The following is a 19991-nucleotide window of genomic DNA, read 5'->3' on the forward strand; positions in this document are numbered from 1 at the left end:
TTCCTTTGTGATGCCGTTTGTTACACATTTTTGCAAAAAAAAAAAAAATCAAGCTCAGCCTGTTTACAGTAAAGGTCGCGCTCGCTGTGTGGAAAATTGGCGTGGCCTTTCTCAGGGGGACGGCGGGGCGATGGTGGGGTTGTTATTCTGTTTGATATGCTGCTGGTCGGAGTCCAGATTGGCTCATATTGAGGCTCCATCCATCAGAAACGCTTGTGGGAATTTTTTTTTAGCACCAGTGGAAAACAATTATCAACTGCAGTCGACGGGAAACATCCATCTGCTCCGACCTGCTGAATACCTGCAGACACCTTTGTTCTTAATGCTTACTGAATTGCATCGCCATAGAAACAAGTGCATCCGTTTTAAAGCCCTGCCAAGCAGAGGTTATACCTGATTGAATCTCAGCTGGTGATCCATGCCGCTTTCGGTTTCGTCGATGACGAGACGGATGGTAACTACGGGCGACGTGAGCGTGGATCTAAACGGCGCCGTCGGCCTGCGGAGGCATATGTTTGTGAAAGAGCGTCCACATCATCTCGAGTTTGACGGAGCTTGCAGGGGTCAGCTGTTGCGGGATGGGTTGATATATGAGGCCTAACGAGAGAGAGCAGAAAGGAAGGGAACCGGAGGCGGAGAAGATTCCAGAATGACCTTCAGCGGAGCGGAGAGAAACAGCTGTGGAGATGTCTTCAGAGCTCCGTGGACGGGGATAAGCCGAAGATTTGAAATGCGTTACTGCTCGCACCGATGGACCGGGATAGACAGGAAGTGGAAAACACAAAAAAAAAAGGAACTTGTGGAACTAAAAGGGAACATTTGACATCATGAAAACCAAGGAATTTGAAAAAAAGTTGATTTTTCAAGTTCATTTCTGGGTATTTTCGTACTTTTCTCTGAACATAAGGATAAGTAAAAGTCAGCTATTAATAATAAATAAGAACGAGGCGTCTAAAAGGTCACATTTCTCACCGCTTTTCTTTTTCTATCTGGTTTACATAGTTAATGCCTGTCTAAAGATAATGTAGGCTACAATATTCAAAGGGCCGCCCCATCAATTCTCCCTCCATGATGACCTATAAGGATCCCAGATGGATTCCTTTCACCTCCCCGCGAACGTCGAACACAATAAAAGGAACAGCGGTAGAGATGTCGGCCGGCGCGGCGCCAGGATTCCAACCTTTTTAAGATTGTTTTGAGCTGCTTTGACGTTTCTCACCGGAGCAGAAACTAATGAGGTCGCAAAACCCAAAATCTTGACTGCCTCCACCTGTCAGATGGATTATGATTGAATCAGATTGCAAAAAAAAATTTTTTTTAAAAGCAGAGACGTCCTATTATTCACCTGTGACAGTTACTGCGAGCGACACACACACACACACACACACACGCTGAAATAATCTCTATTGTGTTTTCATTCAACCTGAAGAAGGCCAAGGCTGATGAAAAATGGGCTCATGTGATTGGTCCATACTTCACATGTGATAGTAAACTAATGCAAACTTGCTTTTACATCCTAATAGTCCCATTATATTCAACGGTTTTATTACTTTGCTCCAATCTCTAATGCTTTCTATTTGTTTTGAGCCTCTTCAATATTTGATATTAAAGCTGTAGTGCATCATTAGGAACCAATAAAACCCAGAAACGCCATTAGAGACTAAATGATTCATGGAGAAACTACAGGCTTAATGGACAGGGTTACCAAACGCACTCAATCCAACATTATGCCCTTTATGGAGAACGCTCAGCAGGCTGAAACCCAAGTTAACCTCAGTCGGATCGTTTGAGCCGCTACCCATCTAGCTTGTGTTGAAAGCCTCATCCAGCACCCCCCCACAGGTGAGTCAGCCATTCCTCATACCCAGCCTTTTGTTCATATTTAATGGCGGCATAGTGAGCAAATGTCAACCGATATGTCAATTCAAATCCAGCGCAAATGGTAGAACGGCGGAGAACATCTGTTTGATACGACGCTCCATCCACGGCAATTAAACAACTAGTCGGGTCTGTCAAGGCATCAAGCAGCCCCCACCTCCATGAAGATACCAATAAATACACCAGTGATCAAAAGGCAACTCATTTTATTGGGTCAAGCATCATTTGCACAAAAAATAAATAAGTTAAGACAGTTTGACGGTCTTAAGTCCTTTACTTTTGAAAACATTTAAATGTATCAGATACATTAAGAAACTTCAACAAAAAGAGACCCAACATTTTCTGAATTTCTCATAAAATATATTAACTCAATGCTGCAGAATCCAGAACTTAAAAAATTGCAGCTCGGTTTATTCTTAAACCCTTCAAACCTCCAACGGAAGTGGCTTTTTGATCCCGAACAGGCCGCGCAGGTTGACCTCCGGATCGACGTAATGCGGGATCTTGCGTTCGTTGAAGAGGCCGGCCAGGTTGGTCTCCACTTTGGAGCGCCGGGCGATCCTCATGCGCAGGGTGAAGAGGCGACGCAGGTCTTCCTCCACGTGAGGCAGCTGGTTCCGGTCTAGACGCTTCTGCCAGGACTTCTTTGGCCGCTGACGTGTCTGTCGGCGAACACGCGCTTAAGTTTTGACACGAAATCACGTCAACTGCTCGCAAAACTTTATTATTTTTTTCCCCCAGGAAAGTCGTGACAGGTTTAAAGAGAAATCCTAAATCAGGAGAAGACTTACTTTCAGTTTGGTGGCAGTGGGGTCGTGACAGAGGAGGTGTCTGGTCATGCTCTCCTGTGGAACACAAGCAAGAATGTAAATTTTTAGCTGTAAAATGATCGGTCTTCGGGGGCTTCGAGAGTTAGAATCTGAATATAAACTACCAGAAATTGGCAGTTCAGGAAGAATCAAGCAACCTATTCAACCATCAGCAGAAGACTCGGTACGTTACCCGCATTGCAAACATGCGTGGGCAGTCGGGGAAGGAGCATTTGTACTTGAGGAGCTCCAGGTGAGCCTTGCGGATGTGATGCTGCAGGTTAAAGGTCGTGGAGAAGTAGGCCTGGCAGCCATCGCGGGGACACACCAGCACGGGTTTGTGGGAAGCGTGGATCCGTTTGTGCCTCCGCAGTCCGTCGCTGTGCTTTAAGGTCTTCTTGCAGGCGTCGCAGGTGAACGTGGCTTCAGAGGATTTAAAAAACGGAGATGAAACTAAATATTAAAAACAGGTACATGGGATAGAATTGCAATATATTTTGTGCAATCGCCACCGACACGCATACCTGGATGTTTGACCATGTGCTTCTGAAGTTTACTCCAGGTATGTTCAAGCACCTGGCAGTTGGCATGAGGGCAGCGGTAACCTGCAAGAACCCAAAAACAGGTCAGTGAATGCACCAGGAAACCATACACACGCATTTGTGCAAAGAAAAAAATGGAAGGTTATATGCAAATGCAGACAAGATCCAATCTGAACGGCGTTCCACAGGCGTGCCGGATGAAAGGACCCCGTGCCAAGATTTAAATAGACCGACCTGCGTGCTTCTTCTCATGAGCTTTGCGGGCGACGTGGGAGTCGAACGCGGCGTCGCAACCGTCCTTCGAACACCTGAAGCGTCAGAGGTTAAAAATAAATCTAGAGCAATCACAGCCCGTTCTCCAGGCATCGGAGATGGAAGTTAATTAAAAACTGCAAGGGCGCAATTTAACAGTTCAACTCTTCTGGCTCTGATCTCAGCCATGTCATTAACTTCTCAGGACACAAAGCTTACACACACACACATTCTGGTTTTCACACTTCAGGTGGGGACATACTTGAACTTGGATGACAATTCGTGGTCTTGTAAGTGGAGTTTAAAGATCCGGCGCTTTTTGAAGTTCAAGTTGCAGTCAGGATGGTCACACTGGATAAAGAACATTTTATAAAATTGATTTAAAATTGGAATCTCTGAGTTAAAGGAGATGTAGGTTCAATGTGGCGTTTTGGCGCCATCTTGTGGTTAAAGTCCGGCAGTACCAAACCTTGAAATAGTCGTTCGGGTCTGCGTGGCTGTAACGAGCGTGTCTCTTCAGCCTGCCCCCGTCCAGGAAAGTCTTTGCGCACCCCGCGAACTTACACCTGCAGGAAGGTGTGTTAAAATGCGCTCGTGACACTTAAAAAGGCCGGATGTGACGTGGACTTACACGAATTTCTTGACCCCTTGGTGCTGGAGCGTGTGGCGGCTCAGGTGGGATTTCCTGGAGAAGCGACGTCCGCAGCCGGTCACCGCGCACAGCCACGGGCGCTTTGTGGAGGTTTTGGTAACACCGTTTTTTTTTTTTTTTTTAATGACTTACACTCCAGTTATGTTTATATGAACTTAATTTATGTCTAAATTGTTTCCTTACCGCTCCTGTGTGAACGGTCTCATGCTCCTTCAGCCTCCACTGTCGGGTGAAAGTCGCTCCACAGTCGGTGTAGGTGCAGTTGAGAAGCTGCTGAGGCGCACAGCCTGCGGACTTCCCACTGCGAATCCCGTTCATTTCCCTTCAGTGCGTAAATTCTTCTCCAACAACAACGGGGAAAAAAAAAAGGAAATACAGAAGTGAATGCGCGCCGGCCTGTCAGCCCTTTTTAAAGCCTTTTGGAAGATCTTAATTAGCTAATTGGTAACGTCCGGGTCACCAGGTGGTTTTTACCGATTCAACACGATTCAGTCCCCCAGAAGAAAGCTGGAGGTGATTAAATAATTGTCCCGTTGAAGGCAGCTGTGTGCCAACAGACGCAGCAGGTGCGTAAAGACGCAGGAGTGTGCAAGTGTTAAAGAGATTATTGCGCCTTTCAACGCGATGATACTCAATAAGCAAAGAGGTTTTATAGAGTTATTTTTAAGCAACAATATTCCTTAAAATCAGGAATTCCACCTTTAAATAAAACTCTTGCAAAGAATTGTATAATCCACACAGGGACTTAAATCTCTCCTGACACACCTGTTTAATATGTATGATGATTTGTGTTGCGTCATGATGTAATGGATTAAAGAAAAGAAATCAACACAAATCAGTTTTTAGGTAAACTTGATGTTTGAAATATATTTTTTTTTAATCATGTAATTTTATTTAGGCAGAAAATTCATTTGAACATGCTAGCTAGCTAACTCACCCAGATGGACCAGCGCTGCGAAGTGATGCAGACATGTGACGTCATCCGGCTCTGCCACAGGACCCTAACTGAGCATGTGCAAAAGGCGTGACGTCACTCCTGCTTGTTTCTGATTGGAGACGTCATAAATGTCCCCCAGTCTGCTCTCCTGCTGCGTCTCAGTTGCGTCTGTCCTCATCTGACCTCATCTCGTCTCATCTCATGTCAGGTTGGTTTTTTTTAAATCATCATTTTTAATCATTTAATCATCTCATCATTCTATCGTAGCTTGTCTCATCTCATTTAACCTCACCTTGCCTTATATCTCGCCTCATTTCACTTCACCTCATCTCATGTCACCTCATCTCATCTCATCTTACCTTGCAGGAACTCGGATCCCTTCTTGTCGTAGCTGTGAGTGTCATACAGCTACTGGTACAGTAGAGGGTACTGTCACACACACACACACACACACACACACACACACACACACACACACACACACACAATGACTTTGACATTTGGCTGAGTGAACACTCGCCTCATTTGTTTTATCATTCGACTCGTTTGTTCTCTGCTGTTATTATCTCTCTTAAAATTTAAATGTAGGATTAAAGTGGAGCTGGAAGGAGAACAGAGACGGACCAGACGGGAAACCTTTAATTCCAGGTTCCGTCTCAGGATGAATCATCTCAGGAGAAATTTTTTTTTTTTTTTTTTTGGCAGCTGCTGGTGTAAACAGAGACACTAGTGAATCAAAGTAGTTATTTTTATGCGTTGCTTGTTTTCAGCTCAGTCTCTGCTGCCTGGAATACTGAACCGACTGAGCACTCCTGTTTTTATGGAGAAGGGCCAGTGGAGTGCATACCTGGCCCTTGATGCTGCCCCCCCCCCCCCCCCCATCATCCCACCACCACCCCCAAATCCTCTTGATCCCTGTTAGTCTCCAAGGGCCGAGATGAAATATTCAGAGGTGGTTCTGCTGGCCTCCATTAGCGGGGTGTGTTGTGTGGAGAGTTAGCAGCATCAAAGCGCTAACCCAACATGGTCACAGGGATGAGCATCAGGCCAAACCTGAATCTGTGATCTTCGTTCTGATTGGCTGATTTATGATGGACCACACTGGGCTCCAAACCACCGATTCAGACTCCTGACCCCCTCTAAAGTTTGGGGACGTCTCTAGCACCTCTAAACAGAGTCTAGATCCTTTATAAAACACATTTTTATCATGTTAAATCTCTTTATCTTTTTATGGCTTGAATCTGGAAAATCCAAGCAACTAAAAGTCAAATCACAAACAAATTTGCAAACATTTCTCAGTATTTAATTTTTTCAATAAAGCATGGAAACGTTCTGTTTCCTGCTTGCATTTCTTCCCTAAACCAATCACTGGACTAGTAAACTTTAAAATGATGTATATTGTAAGTTTATTTATATTGGCGTTTGGTCTCATTATGTATTTAAACATCCATCCACACCCCCCCCCCCCCACACACACACACACACACCCAGACAATAGTGACTGAAGTGTTTCCACCCAAATCCTCTTTCCTGGCCCCCCTTTTCGGTTCTGGTCCACGGCATCATCATCATCATCATCCTCTCCCCTGCGCAGAGAGAGAGAGAGAGAGAGAGAGAGCTGCATGGCAACGGCGATGATGGTGGTGGTGGTGGTGGGGGGGGGAGTGCTCGGGATGAGGGAGGGTCCCACGGTCCCACGTGTCCTCCTCACCGCAGACCCAACGCGTTTCTCGTCACTTCCCCATCCTTTCGTTTCCGCATACCGCAGATCCGCGTCCGCACGCATCCGCGCGAGCCTGGCGGAGCTATGCGTCCGCCGCGCGCCCCCCCCCGATCCTCAATATTTCCTCACCGATCCGTCACCGATCCCGGATCGATCGTCACCGCCTCAGGCCCGTGGGAATGATCCGTTCTCCATCGTCCCGGTGCGCCGATCGTCGGCCGGAGATGAGAGGACGCGCGTCGTCAGATGTGTAGATTCCACTTCGACATCGTTCCTGTCGTGGGTTGGTTTTCTGGGTTTCTTGGTCCACGTCCAGGGTCGTGACGTCTTTTGTTTTTTTATTTTTTTTTATTTTTTATTTTTTTGGCGGCTCTCGATGTTATAATCCGGGGGAATATGTGAAGATCATGCGGGCGCTGTGGTGCTTCATGGTCTTTGCTGCAGTGGGCGAGAGGCTTGCAGTCTCAGGTAAGAGAGAGAGGAGCAGTGGAGGGTGGGTGGGGTGGTGGGGTAGTAGTGTGTGTGTGTGGGGGAGAACCCCTTTTACTTTCCCCTTGCAGCCACAGACCCCCCCCCCCTTCGCACCTGCACATTTCTAACCTCCGGTGCTGCTCGGGTTTTACGCGGGATCTCCGGTGCCGTGCAGCCCATCGGCCTCTCTCACCCCCCCCCCCCCCTCTGATGCGGTGGATTTGCTGCATCAACACATTTTTCCATCTCATGCAGCCCCGTTGCCCCCATCCAACGCACCAATAAAACCATTCCGCCGTATTTTATCCAATGAAGACAAAAGTGATGAAAACCCATCAATGTGACATCTTGACTGCTGACGTTCTGATGCTGCACAGGCCTTCAGGTCGGATCGGTCTAATAACTCACAGCCTCATGCATTCGTTATTTTCCCAAATCCAAACTTACTCTTTGTCACGAATATCCCTCAGGGGGAGCTGCTTAAATCGGGTCAGCGAACCGTGGCTTTGCATCTCAGGTGTTGCCCCCCCCCCCCTTCCCTTCGTTTCTGCCCTGCACAGGTGACGACAGGAGGCAGGATGGAAGCCCGTGGGACTGGGGGGACACCAACACCGAGGTCACCCATCCGAAGCGGCTGGTGCGGCAGATCGAGTCGGAGGAGGAAATGCTTCATAACCGCCTGGATACCAGGGTGAAGAACCACAGCGGGGACGCCTCGGTGAGTCAGGACCTCCACCCTGTGTGACATTTACACCCTCCTGCCCTGAATTTTATTTATGGGTCGCTTTGTTCTACGGGGGGGGGGGGGTGAGGGATGCGCACACTAAACCCCGGTGGAGTGGGGTTCTGCTGCTGCTGCCCCTGGTGGTTCTGACCCAGTTTGGTTTGGAATCGAGGCTCCAACATTAAAAACCCTCCTGATGCTGAAGTAGCCGCGTCCCGGTTTGGAGTGGTCCTCACCTGCGCGTCACGAAGCTCTGCTCCTCCTCCTCCTCCTCCTCCTCCTCCTCCAGGAGGACCAAACCTTCGTGCCGGATCATCCTGATGCGGAGCTGAGCCCAAAACTTCTTCATTATTCAGTGATGTGTTCAAGTACATCCCCATTAATTATGAAACATCCCTGTGTGAGAAGTGCAGCACGGTCCAAGAGGCTTGAGTGCAACACACACACACACACACACACACACACACACACACACACACACACACACACACACACACACACACACACACACATCCAACGCCCCTCCACCCACCCATCATGCTGATATGATGTAGTTCATTTAGCTGCTATGAAAGAAGGGTAATTACGCTCTTTACGCACAAAAGAGTCACGTGTTTCAAGACTCGGGACTGATATGTGATCAATATGTGATCTATAAATGCATTATGACGTCACACAAGGGCAGGAAGTTTCATTTACCCCGTTGCGCGTCGTTTTTTTGCGAAAGATCCGAGATGCTTAAAATTCGGGACGTCCTAAATTCAGGAGGAGATGAGCTTTATTTTTTTTTTAATTTTTATTTTTTTTCTGCCACGTCATGCTTCACTGAAGGAAGTTGAGTCAGCAGTTTTTTTTCATCATCTTTATTCCAGAGGCTCTTCAAGGCTGAAGCGCGTTGAATAAGAGGTGGTGACGCGTACGCAGACGTTAACGCGCAACACCGTCTGTCAGAGCCGCACCACAAAAAAAAAAAAAAAAGGCGTCAAAATATTTTTATTTTCTGTAATTCATTTAGAAAATGATGATTTTTTTTGATTTTTTTTTATTTTTTTGGCACCAGGTTGACTCGAGCAGCTGTTTTATGTAAAAGGATTCCTCATTCTAGGGTTTGTTGTTGTGGCAGCTGCGACACTTGTTTTTTTTTTTTTTAAATGCACAGACAAGACGCCTGTCAGAATCTGACGCGTCATAATCAGAAGATGAAAAACATCTCAGTGGATTGACACATCCTGATTGATCCCAGTCAATCAGATTCCTAACATGTCGATGACGAGAAATTAGATCGATTAGTTTCCCCTTTTAAGCATCAAATGAGGGGGAAAACGCGTCTTAAACGCGAGGTGTCTATGAGTTTACGCACGACTCTATTTTTTTTATTTTTTTATTTTTTACGCAGGAACGAATCTCCTCATTTCACACCTCCTCGTGTTCCGTGTTTGAGATTCATTCACAGACGGACGGATGCGTTTTGTTTCACACCTATCCCTCTGCCGTCTTTTCCGGCCTCGGCTGGAACCCCGGTGGGAAACCTGCGAGGAGGATTGTGGTGAATCGGTCGGATGCTGCTTGTATTTTCAAAAACTTTGTGTTTATTCAGCTACTTTTCCAGACAGTTATGAGGATTTAATTGCGCTCTAACGGGAGAGGAAAGTGTGTGTTCAGGATAGTAAGAAATGCGTCTTCCATTCTGGAGGGAGTGATTCCTGGATGGTGATGCATGTTGTTGTAAAATCCCGGTGATTCACTGGTTCCTCCAGACTGAATCAAGCCTCTCTGGCGCAAAGGAGCTGAATCTGCAGCTTATCTCCCTCACATCCCTCAACCCCCCCTCCCTCACCTCTGTCAGCTGTTCATCAGGACGTCTTGACGCGGCATCACATTAAAGATTTCTCCTCCTTTTATTATCGCGCTCCCCCATCCATCTCCTCCACGAAACTCCCATCCAGGCTCGTAAAAAAAAACCCTTTTCCCTGGCAGCCGGCGGAGTCTTGATCCGTCACTATAATTCAGCCAAACTCTCTATCGATTCCCGCTGAATTATTCATGGGACAGAAATCGCTCCGCACTCAACCGCGATTGTTTTTGCGCGCGTTAATTCATCAGCTGTCAGCTGGGTTACTGCGTGGGGTTGATTTTATTCCCTCTCATCCATATTCAGCCCGTCCATTTGGCCCAGAGCTGTTTCCAAGTGGACGCCTTCGGACGCACCTTCACCCTGGACCTGGAGCTGAACCAGTCGGTATCATCTTCACCCTCATCCTCATCCTCATCCCTCTCCATGTGTCTGAGGTGTCTCCTCTCTCTTTGCAGCCACCTCCTGTCTTCGGGATACGTGGAACGACACTTTAACCAGGATGGCCGACCCTCGCGTTCAGTGGTAAGACTGGGATCTTGGGAAGGGGGACTTTATTTGGCGCGCAAAATTAAAATCACCAGAAGTCGTCGTGATGTTTCTGGTGTTAGAAGCAGAACGTCACGTTCTTTTATTCCCTTTTCAAGCTGATCGTTTTAGATGTGACTTTGACATTTTTTTTCCTCATTGACCTCAACCTGCTGTTTCATCTATTTCCGGGATGTGGATTGAGCGCATTGCGCATCTGTCTGCACGGGTCCTCCAATGGTTAGGGAATAAACAGTCAGGGAATAAACAGTCAGGGAATAAACAGTCAGGGAATAAACAGTCAGGGAATAAACAGTCAGAAATAAACAGTCAGGGAATAAAGGACGCTTGTGATGTCAAACGTCAACCTGAAAAATAAATTAATACACGAAGAGTTAACAGGAATTAGGGTGACAGACCCCCGCCCCCCCTCTCCATCCTTCCTCTCTCAGAGCAGACACCCACCCACCCGGCCTGAGCTCCTTGTCCCCACCCACAATCGTTCCAAACTCCCTTCAGTCCTCCCGACCAATGGCAAGCCTGTTTCCATAGCGACCAGTTAGCTCAGCGCTGTCATTAAGTTCTTGGCAGAGAAGAGAATGAAAAGAGGGAGAGAGGAAAGACCGGTGCTGAAGAGGAGGAGGAGGAGGAGGAGGAGGAGGAGGAGGAGGAGGGAACATGAGGAGCAAGATGTCCACGCCAAAGGCCGGCCGGACGGGGGGGTGGGGGTGTTTGTTCTGGGATTGGCGGAGGAGAGAGTGCCGGGATGGAAACCTGTCGTCAGGCCAGATTGTCTCTCAGCTGGATGCGGGTCATGTGACACTACCGCAGGACATGACAGGTGTGATGCGTTCAAGGCGGCACGTCGCCCACAGAACTTTTAATCCAACCAGACACCCCCCAAAGTTTACCCATTCCCAACAAATGGCTTCGTCACTGACCTCAGGAGGCGGTGCGACCATTTCTGAGGTTGACTTCACGGCGTTTTAAAGATCACTGCTCACTTCCTGTTGTGTTTCCTACCTGTGGTTGTTTTTTTTTAATTTTACATTCACGCTTCTAAACCTGTTGGCAAAGCGAGCGTTGATTTATTCCAGAGATTCGTCGAGGGCCCACCTCCACCTGCGTGGAGGCGGTGGAGCAGGAGGATGCAAGTAGGTCAATGCGGTGAAAGTGGTGGAAAGCTGGCAGGGTTTGGAGGGCGGGAGTGTGTGTGTGGGGGGGGGGGGGGTCGACCGTGATTCCTGATGGTGTATGAAAGTGCGCCCAGGAGGCCTGAAGCGTGTCACCAGAGGTTGCGTGGCGTCCACAGGGAGGGGAGCACTGCTACTACCAGGGAAACCTAAGAGGGGTACCGCAGTCCTGGGCGGCTGTCTCCACCTGCCGCGGCCTGTGGTGAGCCAAACCGCCCGAGCTTTATTCACGAAAACACATTTAAGAAGCAGAAGGGATGCTAACTCTACGGTCTGTCTCAGCGGCGTGTTCTCCGACGGGTTCTTCTCCTACGGGATCGAACCCCTTCACAACGGGAGCGATCAGGTGAGTGATGGTGATCAATGCTATCTGTTGAGGGTTTATTGATATATATATATATACAGTATATATGTATATACTGTATATATATGTGTGTAACATGTCTAATGTCGTCATTTCTGTTACAGGACGGCGCTCACTTAATCCGCAGGATGCCTGACATCAGACTGTCTCCACACTGCCCAGGTACAGAACGCCGTCTGAGAGTTTCAGGCTTCCTCCGTGACTCACCGGAACGTTTGGGTTGAAACTGAAATAGAAACGTACCATTTTAAGAAAAACAAAAGAAAAGGAAAAGTGTGTGAACTTCCTGTGGCTTTACTTCCCCGCCTGTCCAGACTGCACCGGGGACGGCGGGTGGGAGGGCAGAGGAGGTGACAGCGATGACGACAGACCGGACCTAACCAGACAACAGGTGTCCGGGCGATCGCTGAGGCGATCCAAGAGATTCGTTCGTAAACCCTCCGTCCAGACTGAGACCAAATACGTTGAGCTGATGGTGGTCAATGACAATGATATGGTGAGCGGAGGAGCGGCTGGATGCTTTTATGAAAGATGTTAAAAATACATCTCAGACGTTTTTTACCTCCTAAATTACAGAAACTGTGCTTTTGAATGAATGTGATTTATATTTTTAATCATCTCAAGTTCTGCCTTCAAATAATATCTACCCAAGCTGTTTATACATCCATCGGTTTTTTGGGGGTTTTTTTTGGTAATGAATTATTGGCTCTCTGGCGTCTGATTCAGATGTGTGAAGAGGCAGATTCAGGGTTCAGTATTTACTCAATGTAAAATATCATCCAAATAAAATGATTGGAAGGTTCCTTTTCATGAATAATTGAAGTCAAGATCTTTAAATGTGTGTGTGTGAATGTCTGTGTGTGTGTGTGTGTGTGTGTGTGTGTGTGTGTGTGTGTGTGTGCACGTCTTAACCATCTGCGTGTCTCCACAGTTTGTACAGCTGCGTCGTTCCAGCAGCCAAACCAAGAACTTTGCCAAAGCGGTGGTCAACATGGCCGATGCGGTGAGATCTTTGCAGGATTAAAACGCTCAAGCTCCTAAACTCTGCACACACACTTTTCCAGAATGTGTGTGTGTGTGTGTGTGTGTGTGTGTGTGTGTGTGTGTGTGCATGCATGCATGTGTGTGTTACCACATTTATACCACAGAGCGCACAGTTCTCCATTCACAGCCCGGTTGTCACGCCAACAAATCCATCCACTGATGGTTGTTGTTGTTTTTTTGTTTTTTTTTTGGTTCCCCAGATCTACAAGGAACAACTGAACACAAGGATCGTGCTGGTTGCCATGGAGACCTGGACCTCTAAAAATATGATGCCAGTCATGGAGGACCCATTGATAACGCTGCAGAACTTCATGAAGTACAGGAAGGACAACATCAGAGAGCCGAGCGACGTCGTCCATCTTTTCTCGTGAGAGAGAAGCAAAAAATAGATGAAACGTTGGTTTGATGTTAGAATTCTTTAATGATGACGTCTTTTTTTTTTGCATCGCAGAGGGCGAACATTTCACAGCAGCCGTAGCGGGACGGCGTACACAGGAGGGGTGTGCTCCTCGACGAGGGGGGGAGGCATAAATGAGGTGAGGAAAATCTGGAACGGCATGATTTATTTCACCTACAGTAAGGCCTTACTTACTTACTTCCTTGTTTCCTTGCTTCCAGTATGGGAACGTGGGTGCCATGGCGATCACCTTATGTCAGAGTCTCGGCCAGAATATCGGCATGAGGTGGAACAACGCTCGCAATTCTGCAGGTACAAGATAACACAGAGGGAAGGGGGGGGGGGCAGGTAGAGGAATCTACTCAGTTGAATCCTGAAGGTCATGGGATTACTTTTCCCTTCACAGGAGACTGCAGGTGTCCAGATAACTGGCTGGGCTGCATCATGGAAGACACCGGGTAAAGATCCACGTTCAGTTGTTCAGCTCTTACAGGCAAACAGTCACATTTAACGTAAAAAAAAAAAAAAAAAATGAATTAAACATCTAAAATGCTTAATTTACATTTGAGTTCTGCACATAATCCAAGAAAAACACAAGTAAAATCATCTCCAGGAGCTCAAAGCCGTCAAGATAAGACCCAGGAGTTTTGGGGATGTTCATCTATGGAGAGATTAAATTAAGATGGAGCTTCTGGATCATCTCATTCCCAATCCGACCTCAAAGTCCAGCCATATATTCCTGGGGAACACCGGTGTCCCATCGGCCTTAGGAACGCCCTACAAACTATATGAGACGCTCGTCATTAAGCGGTTGAATAATTCATCAGTCATCAGTAAAAGTTGTGTTTTGCGTTCCATTTTGGAAGAACAACGTTTAAACTGCTCTCTGATTGGGTTCCTGCAAACAGCTGATGAGCGACACGTTTAATCAATAAAGCTAATAAACCTCAGGGGGTGGAATCATTTTGTAAATGAACACACATTAAAAAAAAAAGTTTAAAAAAAAGTCTTTCTTTCAGGAGATAGACAGAATGACTTTGCCGTCACCCTCCCTCTGAGCCACGATTCGTTCCATTCGTTTGCCTAAATTAGGCAAACAATTAAACCCCTGGAAGCAGGAATGAGAGGAAAGGCTGTTGGATGAGAGACATTCTATCGTTTCACTTCTGATCTGTCGCCGTCTCTCACACAGATACTATCTGCCCAGAAAGTTTTCTCGCTGCAGCGTCGACGAGTACATCCAGTTCTTGCTCCAGGGGGGCGGGAGCTGTCTCTTCAACAAGCCCAACAAGGTGAGCGCCAGCTGGTGATGCAGGACGAGCGTCTTGAGCCGCCGCGTTGATTGTCTCGTTTCCATCCGAGCGCGTAATTCTGCCGCGGGCGACCTGGAGAGTATTTTTAATTTTCCTGCTCTAGATAAGTTCTGGTCCGGCCCATCTGTTCCACATGTGCTCATATACGCTTCCCCTCTGTTTGGCTCAGCTGTTGGATCCTCCGGAGTGTGGGAACGGCTTCGTGGAGCCAGGGGAAGAGTGCGACTGTGGATCCCAGGTGGTGAGTGTCCAGACGGGCGTGGAGCCCGACAGCCGGCTCTTTAAACCTGCTGCAGGTGGGCGGGACGTTTGCTGAAGGTGCGCTTTTTTTTTTTCTTCTTCTTTTTTTGTTTTTCCATATCTCCGGATGCAGGAGTGCGCCCGTAGCGGAGGGGCGTGTTGTAAAAAGTGCACGCTTACCCATGATGCCATGTGCAGTAATGGACTCTGCTGCAGCGGCTGCAAGGTCAGTGTATGAGGACTCTCGAAAGTTCAGTGAAAACCAAAACCATGCCAGTTATCATCCTATTATTGGACCACATTTTTCGTACTATAAGGCGCATCTAAGAGCCTGAGTCTACCCATTTGGCCTTTTTCAGTACGAGCTGAGAGGCGTGGTTTGTCGGGACGCCGTCAACGACTGTGACATCCCAGAAACCTGCACCGGAGACTCCAGCCAGGTAGAGACTAGAGGAAAAAACATCACCTTTCAGCTCAAGCAGAGAACCCACTACATCCTGTATGTCGTCTTCTCTTAGTGTCCTCACAACGTCCACAAGCTGGACGGCTACATGTGCGACAGCAGTCAGGTAGGCGCCGCTTTGTGTCCACGGCTCGTTTTCTCGTCTGCGGTCGAGTCCGGTCTGACCTGTCGACCTCCCGTCTTCAGGGTCGCTGCTACGGCGGGCGATGCCGCACTCGTGACGGACAGTGTCGGGGCCTTTGGGGTTACAGTAAGTGTAGAACACATCTGAAGGTGGCGTGTCCGAGGCGTGTCGGCTAAACTGGGTTTACCCCTTCCTCCGTCGCCAGGTTCAGCCGACAGGTTTTGCTACGAGAAGCTGAACGCCGAGGGGACGGAGAAAGGCAACTGTGGCCCCGGCCCCGAAGGCAAAGGTTGGCTGCAGTGCAACAAGCCGTGAGTTAGACCGACCCGACCGTGTTTGAAGGATGCAGCCAGAGCAAACGGAGTCTTTGGTGATTTTGTATTTTTTCCTGTTCAGGGATGTTTTGTGCGGCTTCCTGTTCTGCGCCAACGTGACGGTGAAGCCAAAGTTCGGAGACCTGCAGGGCGAGGTGACCAGCTTCACCCTCTACCACCAGAACAAGTACCTGGATTGCAGGTAGAGGGGGGGGTAATACCAACACGGGAACACCCCTCTTGTACACGTTGGGTTTGTTTCTTGACATGTTCCGCTGCTTCGCTCAGAGGAGGCCACGCTCTGCTGGAGGACGGGTCCGACTTGGGCTACGTGGAGGACGGCACCCCCTGTGGGCCCAACATGATGTGTCTGGAGCGACGCTGCCTCCCGGTGGCCGCCTTCAACCTCAGCGCCTGCTCGGGATCCAACTTTGGACGCATCTGCTCCGACCACGGGGTAAAAAAAAAAACCCTCCTTAGCTCTCTGGAAGTCAACATCCGTTGTCATGGGTTTGGTAGATCCATCCACGCCCTGGTGGGTGTTCACCCCTCCTTTCGTTTCCCACCTTCTCTCCTGCAGACGTGCAGCAACGAGGTGAAGTGCATCTGCGACCGGGACTACACGGGGAAGGACTGCAGCGTGTTCGACCCCATCCCAGAACCCACGGTCCAGACGGGCCCGGAGAAGAAAGGTCCATAGCAACCCCCCCCCCCACCCCTACCCCAATACCCGTCGTCTGTCTGCCTCTCATCCCCTCCCTTCTCCCCCCTACCTCATAGTCTCTACTCATCATCAGCTGTAGCTCATCTCCAACGTGTCCCCCTGACCTCCCCCTCGCTCACCCGCCCATCCTCCCACCTCCACTTGGTTTCCTCCTCTTCCTCCATCTCTGTCTTGTCTCTCAGGTTTCTTCCCATCATGCCCCTCTCTCTCTCTCTCTGTCTCTAGTTGATGTCGTAGTGTTGATGCTGTCCTCTGACGTGTGTTTTTTAGTGGTGTTGTTTTGTTTCTGCCCCTTCCTCCTCCTCCTCCGCACCCCCCCCTCCCTCTGCGCAGGTCCCAGTGGCACCAATATCATAATAGGGTCCATCGCAGGTGCTATTCTCCTGGCAGCTATAGTCCTAGGGGGAACAGGATGGGGATTTAAGTAAGAGTTCTGGCATGCCTTTGTGTACCTGTCTGCTTCTACCTAAAGGGAACCCCGCCCCCGGCCCAGCTCCCCCCCCACCCCCCAACTCGCCACTTTGTATGCAACTTCCAGGGGAGTCGAGAGATCCACCGCGCTGATGCTCGAACTTCTCTTAGCATTAAAACGCCCCCCCCCAGCAAATCCAGTGTTGTTGTTGTTTTTAAATCAAATCAAGAATTACCATCGACCTTCATCCTGCACCTTCACCCCACCCCTCACCCCTCACCCCTCCCTCTAGGAGCCCATCAAGACCGAGACGTTAATCTGCCAGGAATCATTCATGCTTTCAGATGCCTACACCGCCCCCACCCCCACCTCCAGTTTAGCTGCACCCCAACCCTAAAAAAAAGCCTTTTTTGCTGAAAGGCCTCTGCTGCGCTGCTCAACCTCTGCATGCTTGCTTTTGTTTTCTCTCCTCACACCCTGACCTAAAAGGACTGTCCACACCTCTAACGCGGTTTGAGTCAAACAAACCAAACTTAACGTCCGTCCTCAGTCCTTTTAGGGCCAGAGGTAAGTTTCTGTGTTGGACTGAGGGGGGGTGGGGGGGGGCTCTTTGGTGTCGGACCTTGTCAGACCTTTTTGGGGGCTGAGAGGGTCGTCGCCGTGACGGCTGTGGATCTGCTGCATGTGATGTCATCGCTGTGATTTTACTGACAAAAAAAAAAAAAAGATTTCAGAGATGAACCAACGGATCGAAGGACTCTTGAATTCACGTTTTTGTTCTTGAAGGCCTATTATTGATCAAAATTAAACATTCCTTTTTTGCAGTTAAACACTAACTGCAATCCCTGTTACCATGGTAACCTAATCTAACCCAATGTTTTTATTTATTATGCTGTTGTTGGTTCGTTATCTTTTAAATTCAGCTTCAGTCGTTCGTCTTGTTTGTCATTTTTCTCCCCCCCCCCCGCTGTCGTCGATGTTGCTTTGACATTTTGTCTTCTGATTTTTGCTCACGGGATGCAGGAACATTCGAAGAGGAAGGTATGATGTCAAATTCTAAAAAACATGCACTTCCGTTGGATTAACCGGTTCCAATTTCTTTGCAGGTGTGATTGTGTGCGTGAGTGGTTGTTCGTCTTTTGTCTTCACACCCGTCTTCGTCTTTCTCTCCGCTAACATCCTCTGTTTCCACTCCTCTTTCAGATCCGGTGGAGGATAAGACGTCCGTCTCTTTTTTTCTGTCTGTGTCCTGTCTACTCCTGTCTTCCTCCTCGCACTGTGTCGTTTTCACATCGGAGAAGAGGGGAACACAAAAAAAGAGAGAAAAAAGAAAAATAAGTCTTCCACTCCTATCCCGGATTTTCTCCAGTCCTCTTCCGATAATCGTCTCCTCCATGCACCCATCCGTTCCTCCCCCCAACCTGTCGCCCATCATCCTTGCGGAGCTCCTCCCCATCGCGCCGTCCGCAAGTTGAGGACTGAGTCTGGGTCGTTGGCGCCCCCTGCTGGGACGCCGGGATCTTCCTCCAGTTCGAATGTGAGACTTTGCCTGCCTGCACAAAAAAGAACAAACTGAATCCGCGGATAAATGTCGGACCAATCGGCACAGAGATCATATTAAACGAACGGAGCGCAACATTTTCCTTTGCTCTGGGAGGAGGACCTACTTGAGGGCGTTCCTTGGCCTCTACCGGGTGCGTGAAAGGGGACGATAACGTTTGGCATCACGGAAGGAACTGCGGAGAAATCGTCCGTCGGACCATCGGTGGCGTGTTTTCCAAAGAGAGCACAAGTAACGGATGAAAAGATCACAAAAGCTCGGAAATCAGCCAGTAGCCGAGCCCCCCCCCCCCGAATGGAAAACCGGCGTTATGTTCGTTATCGCCTGACCCCGCCCCAAAAAGTTTTCAGGTACAAAAAAAAAAGAAAAAGAGAAGCTAAAGGTTTTGGGATCATTTTGAACTTTGAAACAGCAAAGACCGAAACTTAGTGTTTTCAAACCATAAACTGACTCATATACATTCCACACAAAATCTGTGTGAGTGTGTGTGTGTGTGTGTTCACCATTTTCAGGCCCAAAGTTTGTACACTTAGAACGTTTAATTTGCGCGTCTGTTCACGAATGAATGTACAAAGTTTTTAAAGAGAGGAAGAATGTAAAGCGTGTTTACATCGGTGTTAGCGTCCGTGTCGACCTTAACGCTCCTCCTGTCACAGGCAGATAGGACGGATTTTACCTCTAGAGTTTCATATTTCTACAAACTGTTGTGCTCTGCTGCCATGGTAACCTTATTTTATCCCGTTTAATTTTTACCAAGTCGTCCCATTGAGATTTAAATTCCAAAGCGGCGTTCGCTGGTAAAAACCCACATTTTTTTAATGTTGTGAACCCGACGAGCACCAATGCTAAGTGAATGCACACCTGTTTGTAAATACGTTCAAAAAGATATAGTGAATGTTAAAAAATGCACCGTATGAAGATTTATTTAAAAAAATAAAATTAATAAAAAGCTATGTTAAAATAACGGAGCTACGTCTCCCGCCATCAGCGCGGCGCAGCGGCGAAGCTAGCTGCCTCGAGTCTGTCTTTACACTCGATCGCAGAAATATCGAGAAACTTTTGTACATTTTGTTTATAGCCCCCCCACCACCACCACCACCACTGTAAATTAAAATGAATGAAATCCAGCCTGGGGTCCTAGAGGCGGTTTGTCTGGAGGTAAAACGTGTGGATGAGGTTCTATAGAGCTTTGCACTACTGGCGTTCCAATACGTATGAAGACGGTACAATCTGTTAGGGTCGAATTAAAGGGTTAAAAAAAAAACAGACAATGAGATGCATCTTATCCCATATTTTTAGACACTTATCTTTTTTTTGAATTGAAAACTAAGACAATTGAATTAAGGCTTGTAGTTGAACTGAAGGGGAAGGACAATAAAAGATGAAATTCACAACCGGTCTCACGTCTTGGTTTTGGTTTCCTCGGTCCATTTTGTAGAAATTTGAGTCATTCTTTTGTTCAATCCTGACCGCT

General features: G+C 48.0%; 2 protein-coding genes across 5 annotated transcripts; one reads left to right on the forward strand and one right to left on the reverse strand.

Annotated features, from left to right (window-relative positions):
- Positions 1 to 2234: 2234 nt before the first annotated feature.
- Positions 2235 to 4704, reverse strand: 42sp43 (P43 5S RNA-binding protein). Its single transcript, XM_068337620.1, has 9 exons — positions 4317 to 4704; positions 4113 to 4213; positions 3951 to 4047; positions 3744 to 3832; positions 3464 to 3537; positions 3212 to 3292; positions 2881 to 3110; positions 2670 to 2723; positions 2235 to 2540 (listed from the first exon to the last, which is right to left on the reverse strand). The coding sequence occupies exons 1-9, from the start codon at positions 4449 to 4451 to the stop codon at positions 2304 to 2306; spliced, it is 1098 nt and encodes a 365-aa protein (XP_068193721.1). The 5' UTR covers positions 4452 to 4704; the 3' UTR covers positions 2235 to 2303.
- A 2019-nt stretch (positions 4705 to 6723) lies between these two features.
- LOC137609728 (disintegrin and metalloproteinase domain-containing protein 11-like) lies at positions 6724 to 19915 on the forward strand. Of its 4 annotated transcripts, XM_068336966.1 has the most exons (26): positions 6724 to 7261; positions 7825 to 7982; positions 10147 to 10223; positions 10299 to 10365; positions 11681 to 11763; positions 11844 to 11907; positions 12030 to 12087; positions 12240 to 12421; positions 12857 to 12928; positions 13170 to 13336; positions 13421 to 13505; positions 13588 to 13678; positions 13773 to 13824; positions 14559 to 14658; positions 14849 to 14920; positions 15053 to 15145; positions 15279 to 15359; positions 15438 to 15488; positions 15569 to 15632; positions 15712 to 15817; positions 15903 to 16022; positions 16109 to 16277; positions 16401 to 16512; positions 16878 to 16968; positions 17980 to 17997; positions 18160 to 18319. In XM_068336966.1, exons 1-26 carry the CDS (start codon positions 7201 to 7203, stop codon positions 18173 to 18175), a joined length of 2310 nt encoding a protein of 769 aa, XP_068193067.1. In that variant the 5' UTR covers positions 6724 to 7200; the 3' UTR covers positions 18176 to 18319. The 4 variants fall into 4 exon arrangements, with proteins under 4 accessions (XP_068193067.1, XP_068193065.1, XP_068193068.1 ...); XM_068336964.1 differs by lacking the exon at positions 16878 to 16968 and having other exon boundaries at positions 18160 to 19915; XM_068336967.1 differs by lacking the exon at positions 17980 to 17997.
- The last annotated feature ends 76 nt before the right edge of the window (positions 19916 to 19991 follow it).

This window comes from Antennarius striatus, chromosome 16, assembly GCF_040054535.1.
Source record: "Antennarius striatus isolate MH-2024 chromosome 16, ASM4005453v1, whole genome shotgun sequence".
NCBI classification, from domain to species: Eukaryota; Metazoa; Chordata; class Actinopteri; order Lophiiformes; family Antennariidae; genus Antennarius; species Antennarius striatus.

What these genes read in the sequence shown, in the direction of transcription:
- 42sp43 (XM_068337620.1), bottom strand. Translation starts at nt 4,451, where the DNA reads ATGAACGGGATTCGCAGTGGGAAGTCCGCAGGCTGTGCGCCTCAGCAG. An exon ending in AGACCGTTCACACAGGAGCG is followed by an intron (nt 4,214 to 4,316) that starts GTAAGGAAACAA and finishes ACCTCCACAAAG; the next exon opens with CGCCCGTGGCTGTGCGCGGT. An exon ending in CCACTGCCACCAAACTGAAA is followed by an intron (nt 2,541 to 2,669) that starts GTAAGTCTTCTC and finishes GTTCGCCGACAG; the next exon opens with ACACGTCAGCGGCCAAAGAA.
- LOC137609728 (XM_068336964.1), top strand. Translation starts at nt 7,201, where the DNA reads ATGCGGGCGCTGTGGTGCTTCATGGTCTTTGCTGCAGTGGGCGAGAGG. An exon ending in TGGTCAATGACAATGATATG is followed by an intron (nt 12,422 to 12,856) that starts GTGAGCGGAGGA and finishes GTGTCTCCACAG; the next exon opens with TTTGTACAGCTGCGTCGTTC. An exon ending in CAACGCTCGCAATTCTGCAG is followed by an intron (nt 13,679 to 13,772) that starts GTACAAGATAAC and finishes TTCCCTTCACAG; the next exon opens with GAGACTGCAGGTGTCCAGAT.